General features: G+C 42.1%; 1 protein-coding gene and 1 non-coding gene across 2 annotated transcripts in view; both read right to left on the reverse strand.

Annotated features, from left to right (window-relative positions):
• Positions 1–19,943, reverse strand: part of LOC143672062 (putative protein SSX6) — a 65,224-nt gene extending 45,281 nt beyond the window's left edge. Inside the window, exons 1-8 of the mRNA XM_077147021.1 lie at positions 19,919–19,943; positions 18,909–19,044; positions 18,331–18,445; positions 17,893–17,991; positions 15,566–15,615; positions 14,855–14,910; positions 12,190–12,377; positions 11,378–11,482 (exon numbers count right to left, since the gene is read on the reverse strand). Of these exons, the coding sequence (XP_077003136.1) occupies positions 11,382–11,482; positions 12,190–12,377; positions 14,855–14,910; positions 15,566–15,615; positions 17,893–17,991; positions 18,331–18,445; positions 18,909–18,977 (678 nt within the window). The 5' untranslated portion in view covers positions 18,978–19,044; positions 19,919–19,943 and the 3' untranslated portion in view covers positions 11,378–11,381. The remainder of the gene's footprint in view (positions 1–11,377; positions 11,483–12,189; positions 12,378–14,854; positions 14,911–15,565; positions 15,616–17,892; positions 17,992–18,330; positions 18,446–18,908; positions 19,045–19,918) is intronic.
• Positions 14,632–14,702, reverse strand: TRNAD-GUC (transfer RNA aspartic acid (anticodon GUC)). Its single transcript has one exon. It is a non-coding gene; the product is annotated as a tRNA-Asp (tRNA).
• Positions 19,944–25,828: the final 5,885 nt, after the last annotated feature.

A 25,828-nucleotide genomic window follows, 5' to 3' on the forward strand; every position in this document is an offset into this window, starting at 1 on the left:
TGTATTTCCTCTTCTGAGAGGTGTCTGTTCAAGTCTTTTTCCCATTTTGTAATTGGGTTGGCTGTCTTTTTGTTGTTGAGTTGAACACTCTCTTTATAAATTCTGGATACTAGACATTTATCTGATATGTCGTTTCCAAATATTGTCTCCCATTGTGTAGGCTGTCTTTCTACTTTCTTGATGAAGTTCTTTGATGCACAAAAGTGTTTAATTTTGAGGAGCTCCCATTTATTTATTTCTTTCTTCAGTGCTCTTGTTTTAGGTTTAAGGTCCATAAAACTGCCTCCAATTGTAAGTTTCATAAGATATCTCTCTACATTTTTCTCTAACTGTTTTATGGTCTTAGACCTAATGTTTAGATCTTTGATCCATTTTGAGTTAACTTTTGTATAGGGTGTGAGACACGGGTCCTCTTTCATTCTTTTGCATATGGATATCCAGTTCTCTAAGCACCATTTATTGAAGAGACTGTTCTGTTCCAGGTGAATTGGCTTGACTGCCTTATCAAAGATCAAATGTCCATAGATGAGAGGGTCTATATCTGAGCACTCTATTTGATTCCATTGAAATATATCTATCTTTATGCCAATACCATGCTGTTCTGACCACTGTGGCTTCATAATATGCCTTAAAGTCCGGCAGCGTGAGACCTCCAGCTTCGTTTTTTTCCCTCAAGATACTTTTAGCAATTCGGGGCACCCTGCCCTTCCAGATAAATTTGCTTATTGGTTTTTCTATTTCTGAAAAATAAGTTGTTGGGATTTTGATTGGTATTGCATTGAATCTGTAAATCAATTTAGGTAGGATTGACATCTTAACTATATTTAGTCTTCCAATCCATGAACACGGTATGCCCTTCCATCTATTTAGGTCTTCTGTGATTACTTTTAACAGTTTTTTGTAGCTTTCTTTGTATAGATCTTTTTTTTTTTTTTTTTTTTTTTTTTTAAAGGAAAGACAGAGAGAAGGAAGGAAGGATAGAAGGAAGGAAGGAAGGAAGAAAGGGAAACATTTTTAAACATTTTCTTGTTTTATTGTATTCTGTTTCTCCGTTTTTGTTACATGGGCTGGGGCCGGGAATCGAACCGAGGTCCTCCGGCATAGCAGGCAAGCACTTTGCCCGCTGAGCCACCGCGGCCCGCCCTGTATAGATCTTTTGTCTCTTTAGTTAAATTTATTCCTAAGTATTTTATTCTTTTAGTTGCAATTGTAAATGGGATTCGTTTCTTGATTTCCCCCTCAGCTTGTTCATTGCTAGTGTATATAAATGCTACAGATTTTTGAATGTCGATCTTGTAACCTGCTACTTTGCTGTACTCGTTTATTAGCTCTAGTAGTTTTGCTGTGGATTTTTCCGGGTTTTCGACGTACAGTATCATATCGTCTGCAAACAGTGATAGTTTTACTTCTTCCTTTCCAATTTTGATGCCTTGTATTTCTTTTTCTTGTCTAATTGCTCTGACTAGAACCTCCAACACGACGTTGAATAATAGTGGTGATAATGGACATCCTTGTCTTGTTCCTGATCTTAGGGGGAAAGTTTTCAATTTTTCCCCATTGAGGATGATATTAGCTGTGGGTTTTTCATATATTCCCTCTATCATTTTAAGGAAGTTCCCTTGTATTCCTATCCTTTGAAGTGTTTTCAACAGGAAAGGATGTTGAATCTTGTCAAATGCCTTCTCTGCATCAATTGAGATGATCATGTGATTTTTCTGCTTTGATTTGTTGATATGGTGTATTACATTAATTGATTTTCTTATGTTGAACCATCCTTGCATACCTGGGATGAATCCTACTTGGTCATGATGTACAATTCTTTTAATGTGTTGCTGGATTCGATTTGCTAGAATTTTGTTGAGGATTTTTACATCTATATTCATTAGAGAGATTGGTCTGTAGTTTTCTTTTTCTGTAATATCTTTACCTGGTTTTGGTATGAGGGTGATGTTGGCTTCATAGAATGAATTAGGTAGCTTTCCCTCCACTTCAATTTTTTTGAAGAGTTTGAGCAGAGTTGGTACTAATTCTTTCTGGAATGTTTGGTAGAATTCACATGTGAAGCCGTCTGGTCCTGGACTTTTCTTTTTGGGAAGCTTTTGAATGACTGATTCAATTTCTTTACTTGTGATTGGTTTGTTGAGGTCATCTATTTCTTCTTGAGTCAAAGTTGGTTGTTCATGCCTTTCTAGGAACTTGTCCATTTCATCTAAATTGTTGTATTTATTAGCGTAAAGTTGTTCATAGTATCCTGTTATTACCTCCTTTATTTCTGTGAGGTCAGTAGTTATGTCTCCTCTTCCATTTCTGATCTTATTTATTTGCGTCCTCTCTCTTCTTCTTTTTGTCAATCTTGCTAAGGGCCCATCAATCTTATTGATTTTCTCATAGAACCAACTTCTGGTCTTATTGATTTTCTCTATTGTTTTCATGTTTTCAATTTCATTTATTTCTGCTCTAATCTTTGTTATTTCTTTCCTTTTGCTTGCTTTGGGGTTAGTTTGCTGTTCTTTCTCCAGTTCTTCCAAGTGGACAGTTAATTCCTGAATTTTTGCCTTTTCTTCTTTTCTGATATAGGCATTTAGGGCAATAAATTTCCCTCTTAGCACTGCCTTTGCTGCATCCCATAGGTTTTGATATGTTGTGTTTTCATTTTCATTCGCCTCGAGATATTTACTAATTTCTCTTGTAATTTCTTCCTTGACCCACTGGTTGTTTAAGAGTGTGTTGTTGAGCCTCCACGTATTTGTGAATTTTCTGGCACTCCATCTATTATTGATTTCCAACTTCATTCCTTTATGATCCGAGAAAGTGTTGTGTATGATTTCAATCTTTTTAAATTTGTTGAGACTTGCTTTGTGACCCAGCATATGGTCTATCTTTGAGAATGATCCATGAGCACTTGAGAAAAAGGTGTATCCTGCTGTTGTGGGATGTAATGTCCTATAAGTGTCTGTTAAGTCTAGCTCATTTATTGTAATATTCAAATTCTCTGTTTCTTTATTGATACTCTGTCTAGATGTTCTGTCCATTGATGAGAGTGGGGAATTGAAGTCTCCAAGTATTATGGTAGATGTGTTTATTTCCCTTTTCAGTGTTTGCAGTGTATTCCTCATGTATTTTGGGGCATTCTGATTCAGTGCATAAATATTTATGATTGTTATGTCTTCTTGTTTAATTTTTCCTTTTATTAGTAGATAGTATCCTTCTTTGTCTCTTTTAACTGTTTTACATTTGAAGTCTCATTTGTTGGTATAAATTAATATAGCTACTCCTGCTCTTTTCTGGTTGTTATTTGCATGAAATATCTTTTCGAAACCTTTCACTTTCAACCTATGTTTATCTTTGGGTCTAAGATGTGTTTCCTGTAGACAGCATATAGAAGGATCCTGTTTTTTAATCCATTCTGCCAGTCTATGTCTTTTGATTGGGGAATTCAGTCCATTAACATTTAGTGTTATTACTGTTTGGATAATATTTTCCTCTACCATTTTGCCTTTTGTATTATATATATCATATCTGATTTTCCTTCTTTCTGCACTCTTCTCCATACCTCTCTCTTCTGTCTTTTCGGTTCTGACTCTAGTGCTCCCTTTAGTATTTCTTGCAGAGCTGGTCTCTTGGTCACAAATTCTCTCAGTGACTTTTTGTCTGAAAATATTTTAATTTCTCCCTCATTTTTGAAGGACAATTTTGCTGGATATAGAAGTCTTGGTTGGCAGTTTTTCTCTTTTAGTAATTTAAATATGTCATCCCACTGTCTTCTAGCTTCCTGGTTTCTGCTGAGAAATCTACACATAGTCTTATTGGGTTTCCCTTGTATGTGATGGATTGTTTTTCTCTTGCTGCTTTCAAGATCCTCTCTTTCTCTTTGACCTCTGACATTCTAACTGGTAAATGTCTTGGAGAACACCTATTTGGGTCTATTCTCTTTGGGGTGTGTTGCACTTCTTGGATCTTTAATTTTACGTCTTTCATAAGAGTTGGGAAATTTTCAGTGATAATTTCTTCCATTAGTTTTTCTCCTCCTTTTCCCTTCTCTTCTCCTTCTGGGACACCCACAACACGTATATTTGTGTGCTTCATATTATCATTCAATTCCCTGAGCCCCTGCTCAAATTTTTCCATTCTTTCCCCTATAGTTTCTGTTTCTTTTTGGATTTCAGATGTTCCATCCTCCAGTTCACTAATTCTATCCTCTGTCTCTTTGAATCTACCATTGTAGGTTTCCATTGTTTTTTTCATCTCTTCTATTGTGTCTTTGAATCCCATAAGTTCTGTGATTTGTTTTGTCAGACTTTCCATTTCTTCTTTTTATCAGGCAATGGGCACTCACTGCCACTTATTTCCTTCCCTCTCCTTACCCTAACGTCAAGTATGTGGCATGTGCCCATAAAGAAGAGCAGAACCTGGTGGCCTTTCAAGAACATGGGCAGATCTTCTACTATACCTGCTATGTATGATTGTGAACTCCTGGCCATCAAGTGTACAGCAAGTGAAAGAGTTCACAGCAGTGAAAAGTTAAGCACTTTGTTAGATGTTAGCGTTTTGTTTGCATATTTCTATCCATGCTTCCTTGCACGTACTTCAGAAAACAAGTGTTGTCAAGTGTTCACCTTCCCCCAACCCCAGACTACTGGGGTGGTCTAATGAGGGCAGTTCTGAGACTAGTGAGGGCCATTCTGGTTCCCCTCATTCAATTTCCTGTCCAGAAGTCACTCCATGCTGTGATCCCCCGTCATTCATTTACCCTGCAACAGTCACTGACAATAAACATTTACAAGTCATTACCAGTTGTTTACTCCTCTCATCCTTGTGTGAGTCTTTCTTTAGGATACAAGTGGAATTGCAGCGTCAGCGGTGAGCACTGTTTTATGTGCTGGGAAGACATGAGGGAACAGGGTAGACAAATGTCCCTGCCCACGTAGAACTGACATTCTGATGACGGCTCTTTCCAGTTTTTTACTTTAACAGACATTGTACGCCCCAATCCTGGGTCTGGGGATTCTGCGGCAGGGTGGTTGGATGCCTTGGCCTTTACCTTCTGAAAGATCTTGAGGGTCAAGGGCTCAGGCCGTCCATTTGAGGAGGTGTGGGAGGAGGCAGGTTTGAAATAGTCAGCTGAGGATGGTGGGGTAATAAGGAAGGAAAAGGTCCACTGTGAGACATGTGGTGGGAATCAAGAATTGCAGAGTCTGCTCAGTTGTGATGCAGAGAGAAAAATCCACTGGGCAAAGGAAACTGCCCACCAAGGGTCTCACAACCAAGGGCTTACGGCTGGGGTGGGAATGAGGAGTTGATGGAACAGTCCTTTCCCAGACATGCCATTGCAGAGCACAGAAATGGAACAATCAGCTCTGGGGAAAGGAAGAGGGAAATCTATTTTGGAATAAAACATTGTTTGTTTGGGCAGACAACAAGGCAGCCTTACCTTGCATGGGACATCAAATATCAGCCCCAGATGGAGGCAAGATCTTGCTGTTTTGATGATCTGTAGCCCATTGCCTCAGCTTCCCAGCTCCCACTCAGCCTTGGAAATGCCCCACTCTCCTGCTAAAGCCTCCATCCACCATATGGTTACCTTAGTCCCACCTCTGGACCTGCCCCTTGGCAGGATAGGCTTGGATCAAAGGGGTGAGGGGGAAGAGATAGGCTCATGGAAAAGGGCAGGAATGAAGGCACACTTTGGACGCTGATGATCTCCATGGCTCAGAGTAGGTCAGGAATTGGGGACTACCCCTTCCCTCACACACACTGGGACAGCTGCCAGACATAGGATCACTGTTCACACAGCAGCCCTGAAGCTGGGCCTGGGTCTCCTAAAACCTTCAGGACCCAGGGGGACTCACACAGAAGGACTTCACCCTGGGAGACACAAAAGCCTCAGAGGCTCATCACTCTGTGGTGCTCCAGACCCAGGGGTCCTGAGCCACAGACAATGGCAGACGGGTGGGGCAGGAAGCATGGCCTGGAGTGTAGACAGACATGGACACCCAAATGATCCTCTCTGGTCAGCATGCTCCTGCAACCCAGCCTTTCTCCCATGGGTCACCGCTCCCCACAGATCTGGCTTCCCCCTGGCCTCCCAGTTCACCTGAGGCCCCGCCAGCTTCTCGGAATCTAACACTGTCTCGTCACTCATGGTCACAGCTCTGTGTGGGACAGGTCCCAGACACAGAGGTCTGCATTTCTCCCCACTAGGAACACCGTCTACAGGAATGGGGTGGGGGTGGGGGAGTTGGTTCCCTGGGTTCTCCCTGCTCACTCCACCTTCCATAATAATTACAGAAAGTGCAATTAATATTCATCTTGTGCTTGCACTAGATCTGGCCTGATGTTAAGCATCTCATATGGATTCTCCAACTTATCCTCACAACGACTGAAGACGGACACTATCATCGCTGTGCTCATTTTATAGGTGAGAGACTGAGGCACACACGGATATCAGGCCTCTTGCAGGAGTTCTCAGGGCTGGTGTGTGCAGTCAGGGCTAGGTTTGGCACCACCATAAGCCAAACCTATGGTGAGACATTAAGAAGAACAGATATATGTAGGATGGAGGGTGGGAAGGAATCTTGCAAGAGACCCAGGTTTTATCCCAAATCTCAGGGTAGAGGATGTGGGATCATTTTTCTAAGACAGGGAGCTCCCAGAGAGGAAGTCCTGGTGGTAGTCGGAGGAGAGGAGGACAAAAATATACAGGGCAGACAGAAAGGCAAGGGAACCCCAGGGCCTACTGTGGGCTATCACAGCCACCCAAGGGAGAGGGTGTCAGAAAGAAGAACATGAGAGGTCTGATGGGTCCAGGGGCAGAGATTTCCAAAAACTTGTGAGCATGCTGTGCTTGGCAGTATTACTGGACAAAGACCATGGATTCTTTTGCCCGATGCACTAAATAACCAATTCTTGAGACACCAGGGTTTCAAAGAAAGAGTTTATTACTAGGTTCCCAGTGGGAGAGCAGATGGCTTAGCAGCTCGAAATCTGTCTCCCTAAGTGTGTTAGTTAGATTCAGTTGTCAACTTGGCCAGCTGAGCATACCTAGTCTTGTTGCTGCGGACATAAACCAATGGTATGTGAACCTGATCTGTTGCCAATTACATCTGCAGTCAGCTAGGAGGCGTGTCTGCTGCAATGAGTGACATTTGACTTAATTGGCTGGTGCTTAAATGAGAGAACACAATGTAGCACAGCCTAAGCAGCTCGGCATTCCTCATCTCAGCACTCGCAACTCAGCCCAGGCCTTTGGAGATGCAGAAAGAAGTCATCCCAGGGAAAGTTGTTGGAACCCAGGGGCCTGGAGAGAAGACCAGCAGAGACCATCTTCTGCCTTCCACGTAAGAAAGAACCTCAGTGGAAAGTTAGCTGCCTTTCCTCTGAAGAACCAACAAAATAAATCCCCTTTTATTAAAAGCCAATCCATCTCTGGTGTGTTGCATTCCAGCAGCTAGCAAACCAGAACAGATTTGGTACCGGAGAGTGGGGTGCTGCTGCGGTTTGCAAATGCCAGATCTGTTGGAACTGTGTTTTGGATGGCTAAGGGGAAGACTTTGGAGGAACTGTGAAGAGATTGATGGAGAAGTCCTGGAGGGCTTGAAGAGAGTGTTGGTGTAAATGGATCCACTGCCAATCTTGGCAAAGGAGGACACAAAAGGAAAAAATTGGACTTTGCAGAGTAAGAACCATGGAAGCTCAGGTCTGAAGCCAAGAAACCTCGGCCAGGAGAGTGGACCCACCCATATACATGGAGAGGGTGAGTTTACCCTGAAGGGCGAGGATGAGTCTCCCCTCTCATTGCAGTGGAAGAGTTGTGCAGCCTCGGGCCTTGGAAAAGGCGTAGCACTCTCCTTGGGGGACTGGGAGAGCCTGGCTGCCACCATGTGGAGGGGTTAAGCGTGTGCCCCAGAAATGGCAGAGAGCCCAGGGGTGGCCCTGATGCCTGCAGAGAGTGTAGCCCAGAGGTGGTCTCCTCGATGTTCCCCGAGGTTGATTTGGAAAGAGGCGGGCCACTGCATAGGCCCTTGGAAGGGGTGGGACAGCCACTTTCTAAAGCCGAAAGATAAATGACTTTCAGACTTTGAGATCCCACGGCGCTTGCCCTGCAGGTTTTACATCTGTGTTCCAGTTTCTCCCTATGGAAATGACAATCTCTATCCTGTGAATATCCTTTGCATCTTAGCACCAGACAACTTGTTCTGAGATTCACAGGTCCACAGCAAGAGAATTTTTTACATCTATGTAAGGTGATGCTTGAAGTTGCCAAGTTGACAAGGGGTGGACATGTGTTAGTTAGATTCAGTTGTCAACTTGGCCAGCTGAGCATACCTAGTTTTGTTGCTGTGGACATAAACCAATGGTACGTGAACCTCATCTGTTGCCAATTACATCTGCAGTCAGCTAGGAGGCGTGTCTGCTGCAATGAGTGACGTTTGACTTAATTGGCTGGTGCTTAAATGAGAGAACGCAACATAGCACAGCCTAAGCAGCTCGGCATTCCTCATCTCAGCTCTAGCAGCTCAGCCCAGGCCTTTGGAGATGCAGAAAGAAGTCACCCCGGGGAAAGTTGTTGGAACCCAGGGGCCTGGAGAGAAGACTAGCAGAGACCATCTTGTGCCTTCCACGTAAGAAAGAACCTCAGTGGAAAGTTAGCTGCCTTTCCTCTGAAGAACCAACAAAATAAATCCCCTTTTATTAAAAGCCAATCCGTCTCTGGTGTGTTGCATTCCGGCAACTAGCAAACTGGAACACTAAGTTTAAGGGGTTCAAGGTTTTTAAGGATTTTAGCAAGGGGAGATGAGATCATTACAATTTCAAATACCAAGTTCAAAGCAGAAAAGGAGGCAGTGTTATTATCATTTCAATAGAAGAAAATAACCTGAAAGGAGGGGAGGCAGAGCTATCACTTCTAAACTAAAAATGTAAATCGGGGCGGGCCGCGGTGGCTCAGCGGGCAAAGTGCTTGCCTGCTATGCCGGAGGACCTCGGTTCGATTCCCGGCCCCAGCCCATGTAACAAAAACGGAGAAACAGAATACAATAAAAACAAGAAAATGTTTAAAAATGTTTAAAAAAAAAAAAAAAAAAATGTAAATCGAAAGGAAGGGAGACGAGTTATCTTTCAATAGCAGAGTCTAGCTGTTAGAATTTACAAATGTCAAGGACTGAAACTAGTTAATGGTTGACTTCAAATTCTTCATTAGTCCTAGGGCCTTTACCCTACAAGAAAATGACAGATAAAGGGAGCAACAACTCTTACAGTCACAAAGGCACAAGATAAGGGCTTTTTGAGACTTCCGGAGAAGATGGCGGCTTAGTAAGGCGCACGGGTCTTAGTTCCTCCTCCAGAACAACTAATAAAGAACTAGAAACAGTACAGAACAGCTCCCGGAGCCATGACAGAGACCAGACACCCAGCGTACCCCATTCTGGAATGGCTGGACCAGCTAAGAGTCTCCGCTGCGGTGAGGTCCCTGAGAGGCACGCGCTTCCCCGGGCCATGGCGGCTGGTGGCCAGAGCCCCTCCCTCCCTCCTTCCCGGGCCGGCTGGGAGCTTTGTATTGGCAGTTCCCCAATCCGCGGCGGCCGGCGCCCCTCCCCCACGCGCGGCTTCCCAGGCCAGCTGGGAGCCTCGGAGCGGTGGTTCCCCAAGCCGCAGTGGCCGGCGACTGGAGCCCCTTCCACACACGCAGCTTCCTGGGCCGGCTGGGAACCTCGGAGCGGCAGTTCCCCAAGCCGCGGTGGCTGGCGACTGGAGCCCCTTCCACACACGCAGCTTCCCGGGCCGGCTGGGAACCTTGGCTCGGTGGTTCCCCAAGCCACGGTGGCCCTCCCACACGCAGCTTCCCGGGCCAGCTGGGAGCTTTGGATCGGCGGTTCCCCAAGCCACGGCGGCCAGCACCTCTCCCCCACGCGTGGCTTCCTGGGCCGGCTGGGAGCCTTGGAACAGCGGTTCCCCAAGCCGCGGTGGCTGGCGACCGCAGCCCCTTCCACACACGCGGCTTCCCGGGCCGGCTGGGAGCCTCGGAACAGCGGTTCCCCAAGCCGCGGCGGCTGGCGACCCTCCCCCACAGGCGACTTCCCAGAGGGAAAGGAAAGAGTCTCCAACAGTAGTAGAGACTGAGCCCAACCTAACACCAATAGTGGCATTAAGGAACAACTTCTGACTACTAAAAATAGGCCCTCAGCTCAGGCGAAACTGATCAAGGTGGAAGTGGCCGATTGGGCTAACTGAAAAAGAGGAAAGGGGGCAAAACAGAGCCTTCTGCGGCTGTTTCTACAGAGGCTTCGTTGCCTCTGGGTTCAGTGCTGGGATTACACAGGTTGCAACTGCCCCAAACGCAGAAACAGGCTGCTTTCAGGGCTCTCTACCAACTGAACCTTCCCCGCGGGAGGGGTGAAACGCAACACAGGTGGATTCCCTCTCTCAAGGAATTCAGATCCCAGGACTTCACAATTTAAAGCCAATAAAACCAACCTACAACCTTTCCTCTGTCTCCACCACACACCCAGCAGCGAGAGTCTTCCAAAGTTAAAGGAGAGACAACATGTTTTGCTGGTGGGACCCGCAGACAGACAAGCACCACATACTGGGCAGGATAAGAAAAACAGAGCCCAGAGACTCCACAGGAAAGTCTTTCAACCTGCTGGGTCCCACACTCAGGGAAATCTGATTAAATGCCCAGACGCCAGCAAAAAATAACAAATCACACCAGGAAAATTGAAGATATGGCCCAGTCAAAGGAACAAACCAATAGCTCAAATGAGATACAGGAGGTGAGACAACTAATTCTGAATATACGAACAGAAATGGAAAATCTCTTCAAAAACCAAATCAATACTACGTTTGGTGTTTTTTTTGGTATTTTTAAAAAAATTAATTAAAAAATATTTTCCTTTGACTTTTGGTATTTTGGAAATAAAAAAAAAAAAACCAAATCAATAAATTGAGGGAGGACATGAAGAAGATAAAGAGTACGTAATGCCTCATTCTGATCTGCAAGACCCTGCACCCTCCAATTCTGCCCTACCTCACGATCTACATGCGCCTCCCACTGCTCCTCAAAGCAAACCTCCTGCTCATGCCATGGCATCTTCCTCACCTATCATAGGAATTCCTAGGCTAAAGGAAGGTGTGGACTACATATTAGGAGCTGACCTGGAGTCTGGGAGCCCAGGGCATACTGAATAGGGAAGATCTCTGGATATATAGAGCAGGTAGTTGAAAGACCATGGAAAATCTCATCATTTAACCTCAAGTCTACACCCCAGAATAGGAGGAAAGAATGATATGGGGAACAAGTGACAGGATGGGATCCTGGTACCACAACAGAATGGTACATTTTTCAGAGGTATGGGGGATGGACTGAAGGCTCACTTACAGAGTTAGTCATCTTCCTCTGGGTCACTGATCTCTTCATAAGCTACTAGATTCTTCCTTTCACGCAACCTGTGAGTCCAGACTTTAATCTCCTCCTTTCTGGGTCCTATGGTGGAGAAGAGTGGATTGGGAAGTGTTGGTCCTTGTTTTATCAGAAAAGGAGATGCCTCCTCCCTCCCAAGTGCCCACGGGCTTTCTACACTCTGTTTTTCACATCTTCTGCCTCAGAGAGGCTGAGACATTAGTCCCGTACCAATACAGACCAAATGCCAGTTAAAGTTAGCTTCTGGCTCCTCCCATTGTCAGGTTTCGATTCCCAACCTCTTTACTTACCAAAACATTCATTCATACATTCAGCACATTTTTGTTAATGGCACATTGTGTGTCCAGTATTGACCTGAGGGCTGGGGATACAACAACGAATAACATATATTCCCAGATTATCACAGATGAAATTACTTAAGCACCTTTCCTGTTGTCAGGACTTCTACATCTAATTTAATGTTGTCAAACTATTTATGGACTAAGAGTCTTTATTTCCATGTTATGGACTAGGAATCGGATCTCAGAGAATTGAGATTTGCCCAAAACCACATGGCTTTTATAAGGATGACAACTCAAGTCTGTGACTTTGGAAGTCATGCTCTAACATCTCAGCTGGACCTTGGTGATCTCCTGAGTCCAGTTCCTACTCAGTTTCTGTCCAGAGTCATCCCACACACCTAGATCATACACTGGAACATAGCCAGAGAAGCCAGAGAGATGTGATCCCTAATATTTTTCTCTTACCTGCCACCCGCTTACTCTGCTCACCAGAGGTACTTGCTTTTCCAGTGGGGCACAACTGTTTCTGAGGCTGTTCCGAGTCAAGACCATTGCTCTTCAAGACTGATTCTCCTGGCGCTCCCTTTGAACCATCTTTTTCCTCTGATGGCTTCTGGGGCATCACCTTTTTAACGTGAAAGTCACATATAAACAGCATCAATGGCATTTCTCTAGTGCTTTAGTGCTTAAAAGGTGTATTCACATGCAATCCCTTAATTAATGTTCTCAAAAGCCCTGGGAGATGGTTACATTATTCATACCTAAATCATGAAGAATCTAAGAGTTGGAAGAAAAAGGAATGACCTAAATGAACGGTGCTTCCACAACTAAAACTCTTGTCGGCATGCTCTTTCCAGAGAGAAACCTTCTCAAATATGTAAGTGGGAGTATGCTATACAGAAGATCTGGGGAAGAACAGCATACTAAGAATCAACAAAGTGTGTGAGAGGAAGGTCTAAGGGCTATTATAAAATACAGGGGATTGAATATAAGCTAGTAGACAGTGGATGAGAGATGTAAAAAAACAGTGTATAGAGGGAACAAAACACTTCTGGAAAATAATGGAAGTGTGAAGATGGAAACAAGGAAGAGAGAGGAAAAGAATGATTCACAAAAATTAATCTAGACAGTTATATATATATATATATATATATATATATTGCATATGTGGCATACTGCACTACGCTGGGGAGAGCATTTAATATAGAATTTGGTGAGTTGGTTTCTGTACCAATTCTGTCTGCATCAGGATATGCATGTGTCACTGACCAATAATCTCAAATTTCCTTTCATTTAACTTTCTCATTTATGAAATAGTGAACAATGAATGTAAAAGAAGTTGGGTGAATGTACTTTCTAAGCTTGTAAACATTGGAATATGGTTATCATAAAAAAGAGTAACACTTTCTCTTGTGGTCTTTCTTTGCATTCACCCCTCAACTGTCTTCACATTTGCAATCCAATTCAGATACCTCCTTGGATCCTTTCACCTTCTTATTTTTTTGTTTTAGATGCTGTATGGCGGGGTCACATTTCATTAGTTTTCCATGTGAGTATCCCATTATTGCATCACCATTTGTTGAATTTTTAAAAATTCATCAAATTTAATTTACTCAATAAAAAATATAAGGAAGGAATAGGATATGTGCAGTTAGCATTTTTCAGAAATGGAATGGGAAGAATGGAAAACACAAGGTAGTCACTAGTCCATAACACGTGTCATATTGCAATAAAGATAAATAAAGAAGATACCTTGGTCAGCAGAGAAGTGAGTTCCTCAGTTGGCAAACTCAACAATCTCTGGTTCTGCTCTTGGGATGATTCTCTTTGCCTATTGGCCTCTATGATCACTTAACTGGCCTTTAGGAGGAACTTCACTGTTCATTATCTTCAACAGCTCCATCTGACATGGGCACTGAAGATGACTTGCTGGGAGTTAGCTTTCATGGTCTATTTTTATTTATTTTATTTTTTATTTTTAACTTTTTAAATTGTATAGTATAACATATACACAAAGCAAAGAAATAAAAAAGCCATAGTTTTCAAAGCACTCTTCATCAAATAGTTACAGGAGAGATCCCAGAGTTTGTCATGGGCTACCATACGATCTTCTCATATTTTTCCTTTTAGCTGCTCCAGAATATAGGAGGCCAGAGGGCGTAAATATTTTTTTTTTTATCAACACAATCGACTTTCTTTCTTTCTTTTTTTGTGAAAAATAACAAATACAAAAAAGCTATAAATTTCAAAGCACAGCACCATAATTAGTTGTAGAACAGATTTCAGACCTTGACATGGGTTACAATTCCACAATTTTAGGTTTTTACTTCTAGCTGCTCTAAGATACTGGAAGCTAACAGAGATATCAATTCAGTGATTCAGCAATCATATTCATTCGTTAAATCCTATCTTCTCTGTATAACTCCACCATCACCTGTGATCTTTCCATCACTCTCTTTAGGGGTGTTTGGGTTATGGAAATTCTAAATTTTTCATATTGGAAGGGCCTGTCACTAAAACGGGGTAGGGAGATGGAACTATCTGATGTTCTGGAGAGGTTTGGCTAGGTTTCAGGACTTATCTGGACCAGGGACCCATCTGGAGGTTGCAGGTTTCTGGAAAGTTACTCTAGTGCATGGAATCCTTGAGGAATCTTATACATTGCCCTAGGTGTTCTTTAGGATTGGCTGGAATGATCCTGGTCGGCGGTTGGCAGGTTATGATAGGTAGCAAGGTCTAACTGAAGTTTGCATAAGAGCAACCTCCAGAATAGCCTCTCGACTCTTTTGGAACTCTCTCTGCCACTGATACTTTATTAATTACACTTCTTTTTCCCCTTTTGGTCAGGATGGAATTGTTGATCCCTCGGTGCCAGGTCTGGATTCATCCCTTGCATTTGTTGATTTTTTTTTTATTTATGTTTTTGGGAAGTGCACGGGCCGGGAATCGAACCCGGGTCTCCTGCATGACAGGCGAGAATTCTACCACTGAAACACCCTTGCACCGCCTTCCCTTCACCTTTTAAAGTAGAGTTTTTAATCTGAAACTGTGGAATCACTCTTTCAAAAAACATTCAGGTGCCTCTGGGAGCCCTGGGTTGAGACTGAGGCTTCAGAGATGCATCAGGCACAGACAAGGCTCTCAAGGAGATCACAGTAGGGAGGGGACTACAGTTAGAGCAATAATTCCAAAGCGAAGGGAGAGCGAACTCTACAACAGAGCAGAGGGGAGCTGTTATTTTCTCTTGTGATAGTGGGTAACTAAATGGATGCATCAGTGATTTGTAGGTGAAAGCCCTATGGAGGGAACAGCCAAAACTTCAGAAACATATGAAAAATTTAATGAACTCTTAAATGAATTGGTGCTTTGGATTAAACTACTGCCACTGGTCTCAGGCAAATTATTTAACTTATCTGTACCATAATATCCTCATCTTATCTTTTTCTTATTATTTATAATAAGGAACATTCATTATTACTTGGGGATAGTAATAAAGACAAAGCCACAGGGTTTTTTTTTTTTTTTTTTTTTCACATGGGCAGGCACGGGGAATCGAACCCGGTTCCTCTGACATGGCAGGCGAGCATTCTTGCCTGCTGAACCACTGTGGCCTGCCCCATAGGTTTTTTTTAAAGGATTAAATTATTTAATCCATGTGAATTGCTAGCATACTATGAAAAGAAATATTAGCTATCACACCTGTTGTTAATTATTATTAAACTACTGATCAGACATTGTGATAAAGAGATCAGAAAAGAGAGGCAATGGTTGCTAGGACACATTCTACAGTCCTCCGCTCTTAACAATATCCACATCCATGGAGGGAGAAAGGTTCTCTTGCTCTTTAGATTTGGGAGATACTCACCTTCAGTATTTTTCTCTGTTGCACATTGGAAGTCACCTGAGGTGGTTCATCTAAAAGAGGGTGATAAATCATAAATTTTGTTGTTTGGTAAATATTACCAAACTTCAGAGAGACTCCTGTAGTATATCAAGGAATTCTGAAGCAAGGGGTTATGAGTCTACTCATTGTCAAGGAGTTAGTTTAGACTGGTTTCTGCCTTATCTTTAGGTATGGTGTATGCATTTATTTGTGGAATCAATTCATGGTTTTCTGATGGCCTATAAAATGTGGACCTATATCCATCACAGCCTCATCCTATTCCTTTTCATATCTCTTAATTTTTTCCCAAAGAATTGATTGGCTGGGAATTTGAACTGTTTTCACTTAAAGATGTGTGGCAACTAAAAATAACTGTACACCTAAAATAGGTGAAATTTATGGTTTGTACATTACCCCTCCATAAATTTGTTAAATGGGTGATGAACCATGGATGATTTAGTTCAATGGTTCTGAAATGTTTCCTATAAAAAGACTCTTCTTTAATGTCAAAAACTTTGTATACTCAAACACTAGCTCTTCAGATCTCTTATGGTAATTTTGGGTGCTTGAAGAATCTGGCATATATAGGTGGGATCAGAGGCCTATTAGGGATGGATTGGACATTTTGACCCTGTCCTCTTACAACTGCACCATCAGAGCATCAGAAGTAGTAAGCACATCACATCCATTTTATAATGATCATACACACTCATTTAATAATATAAAGACTTCTCCCCTGTAACCTGCCACTTTTTCCACCCTGTGTGGTGTCAGCTTACTGAGAAGTGAGGAGGCTCAGTTAGGAGAGGGAGGGAATCACTCTCTCAGACTATCCCCCAAGTTCAACACGTAGAATCAGGTCTGATTAGGGATGAGAAGACTATTCAGTTTTGATAAAATACAGGAAAATATGTCATTACATAATGGATTACTCAATTTCTCTCCTAATTTCTATGAGTTGTTCTGAAATTTACTCTGGAAATTTTGGGCGGATTTACACTTTAATTAATTTTCCTAATTGTCCTTTTATTCATTAACAGTGGCAAGCACAATATATCCTTTCAAAAAATGAAATACATTAATCACACAGTAACTTATGGAGAATATGGGAAACGTGAGCATCTACCACTGGGTCCAGTCAGATGTTAACATTATGCCACAACTGTTTCAGATCTCTCTGATTTCTTTATTCAATATATAAAAAAACTCTATAAAAAGTCACAGCTGAAGCCACCTGTGCACCCCTCACTAGACCCCCTGCCCTCCATCCTCCTCTATTTATAGTTATTCTCCTGAATTGGATATGTTACTCTCATTGGATTTTAAAAACTTATTATATATGTGGTAAGTTGCATTATGCACTCCAACAAATATATGTTCTTAATCTTAATCCATGTCCTTGTGGATGTGAGCCCACTGTAGATAGGATCTTCAGAAAATGTTATTTTTAGATAAGGTGTGACCTTATTGGAGATCTTTTAAGGAGAAAGCCACATGAAGAAGTGGGAAGTGGGAACCCAGAAAAGGAAGGAGAGGGCATCACCATGTGAAAGGAATTCCAAGGAACTGCAAGGATTGTCTGAAGCCACCCCCAGAACCCCACCAACCTCAGAAGGAAGCAAGTGTTGCTGATAACTAGATTTTGGACTTCTCCTAATCTCAAAACTCTGAGCCAATAAATTCTCATTGTTTAATTCAACCCAGTGTGTGGTATTTGTGATATCAGCTCAGGCAACTAAGACAATGTTATCCATAGAATATATGTACTTTTTCTTTTCTTTTTTTAAAATAATTAAAATAATTCATTTATTAGCTTTAGTTGCTTTTCTGGAAATCCTATACATATATATATATTTTTTCAGCATGGACACGCTCCGGGAATTGTACCCGGGTCTCTGGCATGGCAGGGCGAGAATTCTGCCACTGAGCCACCGTTGCACTGCCAGAGATTCCTTATAATTTTAAGTATGCAATCATGCCATCTGCAACAAAAGACAGGTTTACTTCCTTCCCAATCCTTTCCAATGCCTTCTATATATTTTTTGCCTCCTTGCCAATCTAGGAGGATTTCTCTTGACTGTGCTGAGACCACTCACCCTTTCCCTGTAAGAATATATATTCTTGTTTTACATGCTTCAGAATTTTATATGAACGATTTCACGCTGTACTTAACCATCTGCATATAACCCCCAACCCCCAGCTTGATGTTTTTTTGAGGGAACAGACTTTTGAGAATCTTTCCCAACCAGTTAGACTTAAAAACAATTGGGTTCCAGAAGACCAGGAAGTGGCCCTTCCTGTCCACTCACCTTGATTTCCAGAGGTCCAATTTTCAACATAATCTTCTCTTTTAGGTCTGATGGGCCGTCTATTAGGACACATGAAATCTGGGAGAGTGGTGTTAAGACCTAGAAAGAAGCAAAATATTTGTTCCTTAAGAAATGAGAGGAGGAATGAAGTGGGGGATAATGGGGTGTATCACAAATAGTAAGGCTCAGTCAGGTGGATCAGAACAAAGGCTGATGGAAGAGTAAGGTGCAGATTTCAGGTCTGAGGTCCATTGCAGCCAGTGTTTGCTACCATCACTGCACAGGATATAAATGCTCTGAAGCTGCCTGGGGATTTATTCCCACACAAAAAGAAAGTGTGGGCCTCTTGCTGCAGTCTAAGAAGAAGCCATAGGATTTAAAGGGATCGAGGGATGTTCACCTGTCCCCAGGTTGTCTGTACCCAGAACTTCCTGTTACCTAGCTTAGTCATGGTTTCATAGTTTCTCTTCAAATACACATAGCTGATTTTCTCCGAATATCCCAGTTCTGCCCACTCTTCCTCAGTGAAGTATTTGGAAATATTCTTGAAGGCCTAGAGAAGAGAGAAAAAGAAATTCTGCCAGCGGTTCTGCTAAACATAGCTGATATCCAGCCAGGGCCTCTTCCTCTGCCATAGTACTTCTGTGTTGGATCTGTGAACTGGGGATAAATATTCAGTTGTGCTGGTTGTTGTCACGGCTAACTGAAAGAACATGAATGACATTCCCTAGCTTCTCTCCTGATACCAATAGCTGCTTAATGCTTATGGCTTGCTCTCCTCACATCTCCCAGAATAAACTGAGAGCCATCAAACATAAAGTTTGTGTAAGTTACAGATCTGTTGTTTCCACTCCTTTTGGAGAGGACAGAGTGAGGGTGGGAAGCTACGGAGGCTCTAAATCTCCCCCTGAGTCTTTGTTCCTTGTCCCCAGTATCTATGACCTCACCTCCTCAGAAATCAAGTCATCCTACCCTGTCCCCTGGGCCACTCCTCTGCCTTCTCCAGATCACCTCACCTTGCTTTTCTTCTCCACTCTGGGGGTATCATCCTTGGGACTCTTTTTAAAGGAGTTGTCACTGTTCATAGTGCTAAGAACTGGTGTGATCTCAAAGGAACACAGCCTAGTCTCTCCAGCCACAAGGCCAAAGCTCCTGTGGAGAGAGAAAGCACTGAGGGAAGGCTGTAGGTCAGTCAGTCACCTGGAATTAAGGTTCTGTTTTTTCCATGCTGGGCTTCTCTGTCCCTGAGGGACATGGTGGTGGGGGGTGGAGTCAGAGGAGAGCAGGGGGCCGGGGGTCTCTAGGAGAATTGATTAGGAAATGACAGATTTTCTGTGGGTATGACCCAAATAGACTTGAATCTTTGCCTTTTACAGGGGTTGGTTAGTAGTTCCTCTGGAGTTTGGCTTGTCCTGAATGAAAGATATAAAGACCCCCGCTGGGGAAGCAGTGAGGGGAACATGCAGTTTTATCCAGAAGGTTCCTAAGGAGAAGGGTGAATCCCAGAGATCATATGGTTTTTCTGGCAGCAACTGGGTGCTCACCAAATGAAGAGCACTAGGGGTCTCTTAGAAAGAGAAAATTTAGGGGTCTCTGAAACCAAGGCGATCGCTGCTTCACTCCAGAGGAGGCAAGAAATAAGTCTCTTAGGCAGAGATCATTTGGCATTATCTCTGGTTGAGGAAATCTAGGGACTTCTGGATGATTTGGCAGAGGTGGGGGGGTGGAGGGGTGGGGGTGGGGTTCTCAGGCTGAGGGAAGTTTCGCTTCCCTCGGAAAAATCAATTAGGGAATCTTGCAGGCTGAAGATATTTAATTTTAGCTTTACCTTCGCCTGACAGGGATCTTGGGAATTCCTCACTCTAAAAGGATTTAGTCGTCTCTCAGATTCAAGATCTAAGGATCTTGAAGATCTGGGGGAGGGGGGGCACAATAAAAGCCTAACCTCTTGAGCGCCTGGCAGAGGCTCCCAGTCTTGCTACTTGACCCCCTTAACCTGTGTAGGCTGTCTTTCAGAGAAACCTACCTCACGCGTGAAGCTGTGGTGAAGGGTCACTCAACTAGGAGAAAAAAATTGGCGATCTAACCGCCTAGGGACAATTTACCAATCAGAGCAATGTTGAACTTGATCTGGCCAATCAGAGATCAGGAAGGAGGCGGGGAGAAAGTGAGGCAGATGTGGGATCTACCAGTCCAGGCTCCAGGGGCTGAGACTGCTCATAGGGGGCAGAGACTTATTTTCCCTTCATTAAGCAGAGTTTCGCCCTTTGCCACGTTTCGTAGACTTGGGTAAATGCCAGTTAACATGCATGCCCGATTTCTCTCTTTCCACTCAGCCTACATGTTTCTAGCTTTGGCTGTGCATTTTTGTTTGGATTTAATAAATGGTTTAGTAAATACGAGGTAGGCCGCCATCTCAAATCCTTCCCATCAGTCTCTGACGTCTTCAGATACGGGTCTTTTCTAGGACCTCGGTACTAATCTAAGAATTTTGAATAGGATTATTATTTTTGTTTTTAACTTATAAATCCACTTTTTCCAGAATAGCCAAGAACCATAAACGTGTTTTACCCCTTAATAGTAATAAATAGCATTAATCGTATCCATGTAATTGGTACTTTCTGTGTCCCTCAGGGAGCTTAGACGTCACTTTCTCTAGGAAGTCTCCCCCACCCCCACCACCAGTGTGAATAGCCAAGAACCGTAAACATGCTTTACCCATTAACAGTAATAAGTAACGTTAATCATATCCATGTAATTGGTACTTTCTGTGTCCCTCAGGAAGCTTAGAGGTCACTTCTTCCAGGAAGTTCCCCACCACCAGTGTGGGCTCCCATTGCCGCCTGGATATTCCATTCACAGCCGTGATCTTTCTAGGTTGCCCCTCCCAGAATGGCAGAGAAATGTCTTAGGGCAGGAACAGGGTCTGTTCTGCTCACCCAAATAACCTTTGTGTCCAGCACAAAACCCTGTATGTGAATCATTCCATTTAATCCCCACAACCATCCCTGGAGTTAAGTACTGTTATCATCCTATTGTGCAGATGTTGAGAATGAGGCTCTAAGAGGCCCACAGTCACACAGTTTGCCTGGGCAGGACTGGTGTTCAAATCCAGGTCACACTAAGTCCAAACTCTGGGCTCTTAATTATTCTTCTATGTTGTCTCAAATATTTGTTGTTTTGTTGAATGAATGAATGAATGCATCTTAGAACTGCAAAGAACCTTTAACATAATCTAGTCCAAACCATCCACATTCTTCTTTATACAGAAGTGGAAACTGAGTATTTGAGATGGAAAGGATCAGAGTTTCATACTTTTAAAGTTGTGGTTCCTTTCCTGGGGAATCCCCAAGAGTTCATCTAGTTATGAGGGCATTGAGTCTTGTGTTTGGACTAACAATGTAAAAGTTCAACCGTTTTCATGAAGAGGTCTAAATTTTTTTCCTCCTAAAAAGAGGCATCACTGTTAAGTGGTCAAGCAGTCTTTAAGCAGCAGTGTAGTTACTAACTGTGAACCAAATATCACTACTACAGCTATAAAATCGGCTTGCCATACTCTCATAGATTTGGTTGGTAGGGAAGCAACGAGCGCAAATGGATTCGAACAGTTTATTTACACAGACAGCAAAAGCAAGATAAGCATGGTGTCAGCCTTGTCCCATGGGATGACATTGAGGCATAGGACATATAACAGTTAGCTTAAATTGCAGTCAAGTGGATTTATACCTGCAGCTGTACCCCAAGAGGGATGAGGCAGAAAGTCTTGTATTCTACTGAAACTAGGGAGATAAATGATAAATTGCCTCATGGCAGAGAAGCAATGAGAAACTGATCCATGACAGCCCTTCACAAGGCTTCTATATCCCTATGTTCTGGCCCGTGGGAGTCTGTTCAACTTAAAGATCAAAGAAAATGCCAGGCGTTGACTGAGGTATGAATTTTATTAAGAGACTTACATAAGGCAGAATCAAGCAGCTGTGGAGGCAGCAGTCTGGGGAGTGAGGGTAGAGCTCTACGATTAGGGAAAAGTTAACAGGTCAGTTATAAGGGCCCAAAACAAAGATATTCCCTTGAGTATGAGAGCATAGGTGCCCTAAGGGGAATCTAGTGATGTGAAGGGTGGGGGTGTGTGTGGGGGGTGGGGGCAGGTGGGAACAAAAATTTATAGGCTTCTTTGTAGATAATATAGAACATGTTAAGGCTTTCCAGGAACATTCAGGGTATAGATTAACATTCTATGCAAGAGGGGTCTCATGATTTAAGGGGCTTTGCGATTTTGATTAAGATGTGGCCAGAAGAATCTTTAGGTTTTAACTTCTGTTTAATGCATAACTAGATAAGTGGCTTGACCATTCCTGGTCCGCCTGCCCCCTCCCCCCCCCCCCCACACACACACTGGAGAGGCTGCTTTTCTTCTAACCTGAGCTTTGGTCATACAGGCTGCTACAGCTTAAGGCTTCATTTTCTTTTTTTTTTCATAATCTAAGGGAGGGGGTCCTCACCCCTGGGTTGCCACAATCCACCCCCACACAGCGGTTGGCATTGACCATAGGACGGACATTGCATCCATAATTCACAGTAACAGTACAGTAAACAACAGAATACAAGTAAACCAGTATAGAAAGAAAGTAATCCTATTAATAAATGGCACCATGGCCAGGTTAAAGAATTCCACCATCGTGACAGAGGATCATTAGATAAATGTTTAACATTTTGTATATGCTTAGGTATATGATTAGTACGTTACAGTTTAAGAAGGTAAAGTTTTAGGTGATGATGGAAACGAGAGGGAATTCTTCCAAATTTGCCAGTGGTTAGTGTTTTGCCAAGTAAACATCACATTCCACATTGTCGGTGGTACCCGATGATGACAGTTCAGTACACACCCAGCACTGAAATTTATTGTGCACATAGGTTACTGCAGAAGCCTATTGCATAAAGGTATTTTCTATGACACTAAGGGAGAAAAAAAATAATATATATACAAAAAAGCAGTATATTAAAAAAAATCTCAATTTTAGATGATTTCCTTGTTTCCGAGAAAGATAACCAATAAACACACCTTAACCAAATAGGAAATTCAAACTTCTCTGTAACTCTTCTCCTCCCGCCCCGCTATCTACACCTGGTATTACTGTGGTACTGTTGATGTTTTCCTGTTAAACATAGCCCACAGCATGCAATAGCAGTTTTCCCCTGATACTCTGAAATTATACACTCTTTGTACAAGATTTACACCTGTGCAGTATTCCTGCAAAACTTATTTATATTTGTAGTGTTAATTGGTGGGACACGTGGGTCTATACAACCCCTTTCAATCATATTCACCTTCAATATGGTAATATTACTTAGAGACCCACTAGTGAACCATCTTCACTTCTATCTATTCTCTTACATTTAAGTTCAACTTCATTAGCTGACTGTTCACCCGTTCTCGTTTTTGTATATTCCTAGGTCCCCTATATTTTGTATTATAAGCCTCTGAATTTACCTTTATCATGGGTAAAATGATAAATAAAAGTGGAATCATACAGTATCTATCTTTTTGTATCTGGCGTCTTTCACTCAGCATTATGTTCTCAAGGCTTATCCATCTTCTCATGTGCTTCAGGATATCATTTTGTCTTACTTCTGCATAATATTCCGTTGTATGTATATACCACATTTTGTTGATCCACTTATCTGTTGATGGGCATTTGGTTTGTTTCCATCTTTTGGTGATTGTGAATAATGCTGCTATGAACATCGGTGTGCAAATGTCTGTTTGTGTCGTTGCTTTCAGCTCTTCTGAGTATATACCAAGTAGTGCTATTGCTGGGTTATAGGGCAACTTGATATTTAGTTTCCTAAGGAACCTCCAAACAATCTTCCATAGTGGCTGTACCATTATACATTCCTACCAGCAGTGCATAAGTGTCCCAGTTTCTCTACGTCCTCTCTAATATTTATAGTTTCCTGTTTGTTTAATAGCAGCCATTCTTATAGGTGTGAGGTGGTATCTCATTGTAGTCTTGAGCTGCATTTCCCTTATAGCCAGTGAAAATGAGCATCTCTTCATTTGCTTTTGAGCCATCTGTATTTGCTCTTCTGAAAAATGCCTTTTCATATCTTTACCCCATTTTATAATTGGGTTGTTTGTTCTTTTGTTGTTGAGTTGTATGATTTCTTTATGTGTACAGGTTATCAAACCTTTACCCGATGTGTGATTTCCAAACATTTTCTCCCATTGAGTTGGCTGCCTCTTTACCTTTTTGACAAAATCTTTTGAGGTGCAGAAGCATTTGATTTTGAGGCATTCCCATTTATCAAATTTTTCTTTTGTTGCTTGTGCTTTGGGTGTAAAGTTTAGGAAGCTACCTCCTTTACTAGGTCTTGAAGATGTTTCCCTACATTTTCTTCTAGAAGATTTATGGTGCTAGTCTTATATTTAGGTGTTTGGTCTACTTTGAGTTAATTTTTGTATAGGGTGCAAGTTAAGAGTCCTCTTTCATTCTTTTGGCTTTTGATATCCAGTTCTCCTATGCCCATTTATTGAAAAGACTGTTTTGTTCCAGTTCAGTGAATTTGGGGATCTTGTCAAAAATCAGTTGACCATAGATTCGGTGATCTATTTCTGCACTCTCAATTCGATTCCATTGGTCAATCCTTCTATCTTTGTGCCAGTACCATGCTGTTTTTTCCTTTTTTTTTGCATGGGCAGGCACCAGAAATCAAACCCGGGTCTCTAGCATGGCAGGTGAGAACTCTGCCTGCTGAGCCACCGTGACCTGCCCAGTACCATGCTGTTTTGACCACTGTGGCTTTATAATAAATTTTAAAGTCAGGAAGTGTTAATCCTCCCACTTCGTTCTTCTTTTTTAGGATGCTTTTAGCTATTCCTGGTCTCCTTCTCTTCCAGATGAATTTGGTAACTAGCTTTTCCAAGTCTTCAAAATAGGTTGTTGGAATTTTGATAGGTACTGTGCTAAATCTGTAGATCACTTTGGGTAGAATTTACATCTTAACTATATTTAACCTTCCTATCCATGAGCAGGGAATGTCTTTTCACCTATTTAGATCTCTTTTGATTTCTTTTAGCAATGTTATTTTGTTTTCTGTGTACAAGTCCTTTACATCCCTCATTAAGGTCATTCCTAAGTACTTGATTCTTTTAGTTGCTATTTTGGATGGATTTTTTTCCTTAACTGACTCCTCAGTTAGGTCATTGCTTATATGGAAACGTTACTGAGTTTTCACATTAATTTTATATCCTGCTACCTTGCTGAATTTGTTTATTATCTCAAGTAACTCTGCTGTAAATTTCTCAGGATTTTCCAAGTATAGTCTCATGTCATTTGCAAAGAATAAGAGTTTTACTTCTTCATTTCCAATTTGGATGCCTTTTATTTCTTTGTCCTGCCTGATTGCTCTAGAACTTCTAATACAATGTTGAATAATAGTGGTGACAATGGGCATCCTTTTCCTGTTCCTGATTTTGGGGGGAAAGCTTTCAATTCTCTCCATTGAGTATGATGCTGGCCATTGGTTTTTTCAAATATGCTGTTTATCATATTGAGGAAGTTACCTTTGATTCCTATGTTTTGAAGTGTTTTTATCAGAAAAGGATTTTGAGTTGTGTCAAATACTTTTTCAGCATCAATGGAGACGATCATGTGATTTTTCCCTTTAGAATTGTTGATCAAATGGGTATTATGTTAATAGATTTTCTTGTGTTGACCCATCCTAGCATACCTGGTATAAACTCCAGTTGGTCATGGTGTATAACTCTTAATGTGTTGTTGGAGTCTATTTGCTAGTATTTTGTTAAGAATTTTTGCATCTATGTTCATTAGGGAGATTGGCCTGTAGTTTTCCTTTCTTACAGCGTCTTTACCCAATTTTGGTATTAACATTAATTTCATAAAATGAGTTAGGTAGTGTTCTTTTTTCCTCAACT

This window comes from Tamandua tetradactyla, chromosome X (assembly GCF_023851605.1).
Source record: "Tamandua tetradactyla isolate mTamTet1 chromosome X, mTamTet1.pri, whole genome shotgun sequence".
Lineage (NCBI taxonomy): Eukaryota > Metazoa > Chordata > Mammalia > Pilosa > Myrmecophagidae > Tamandua > Tamandua tetradactyla.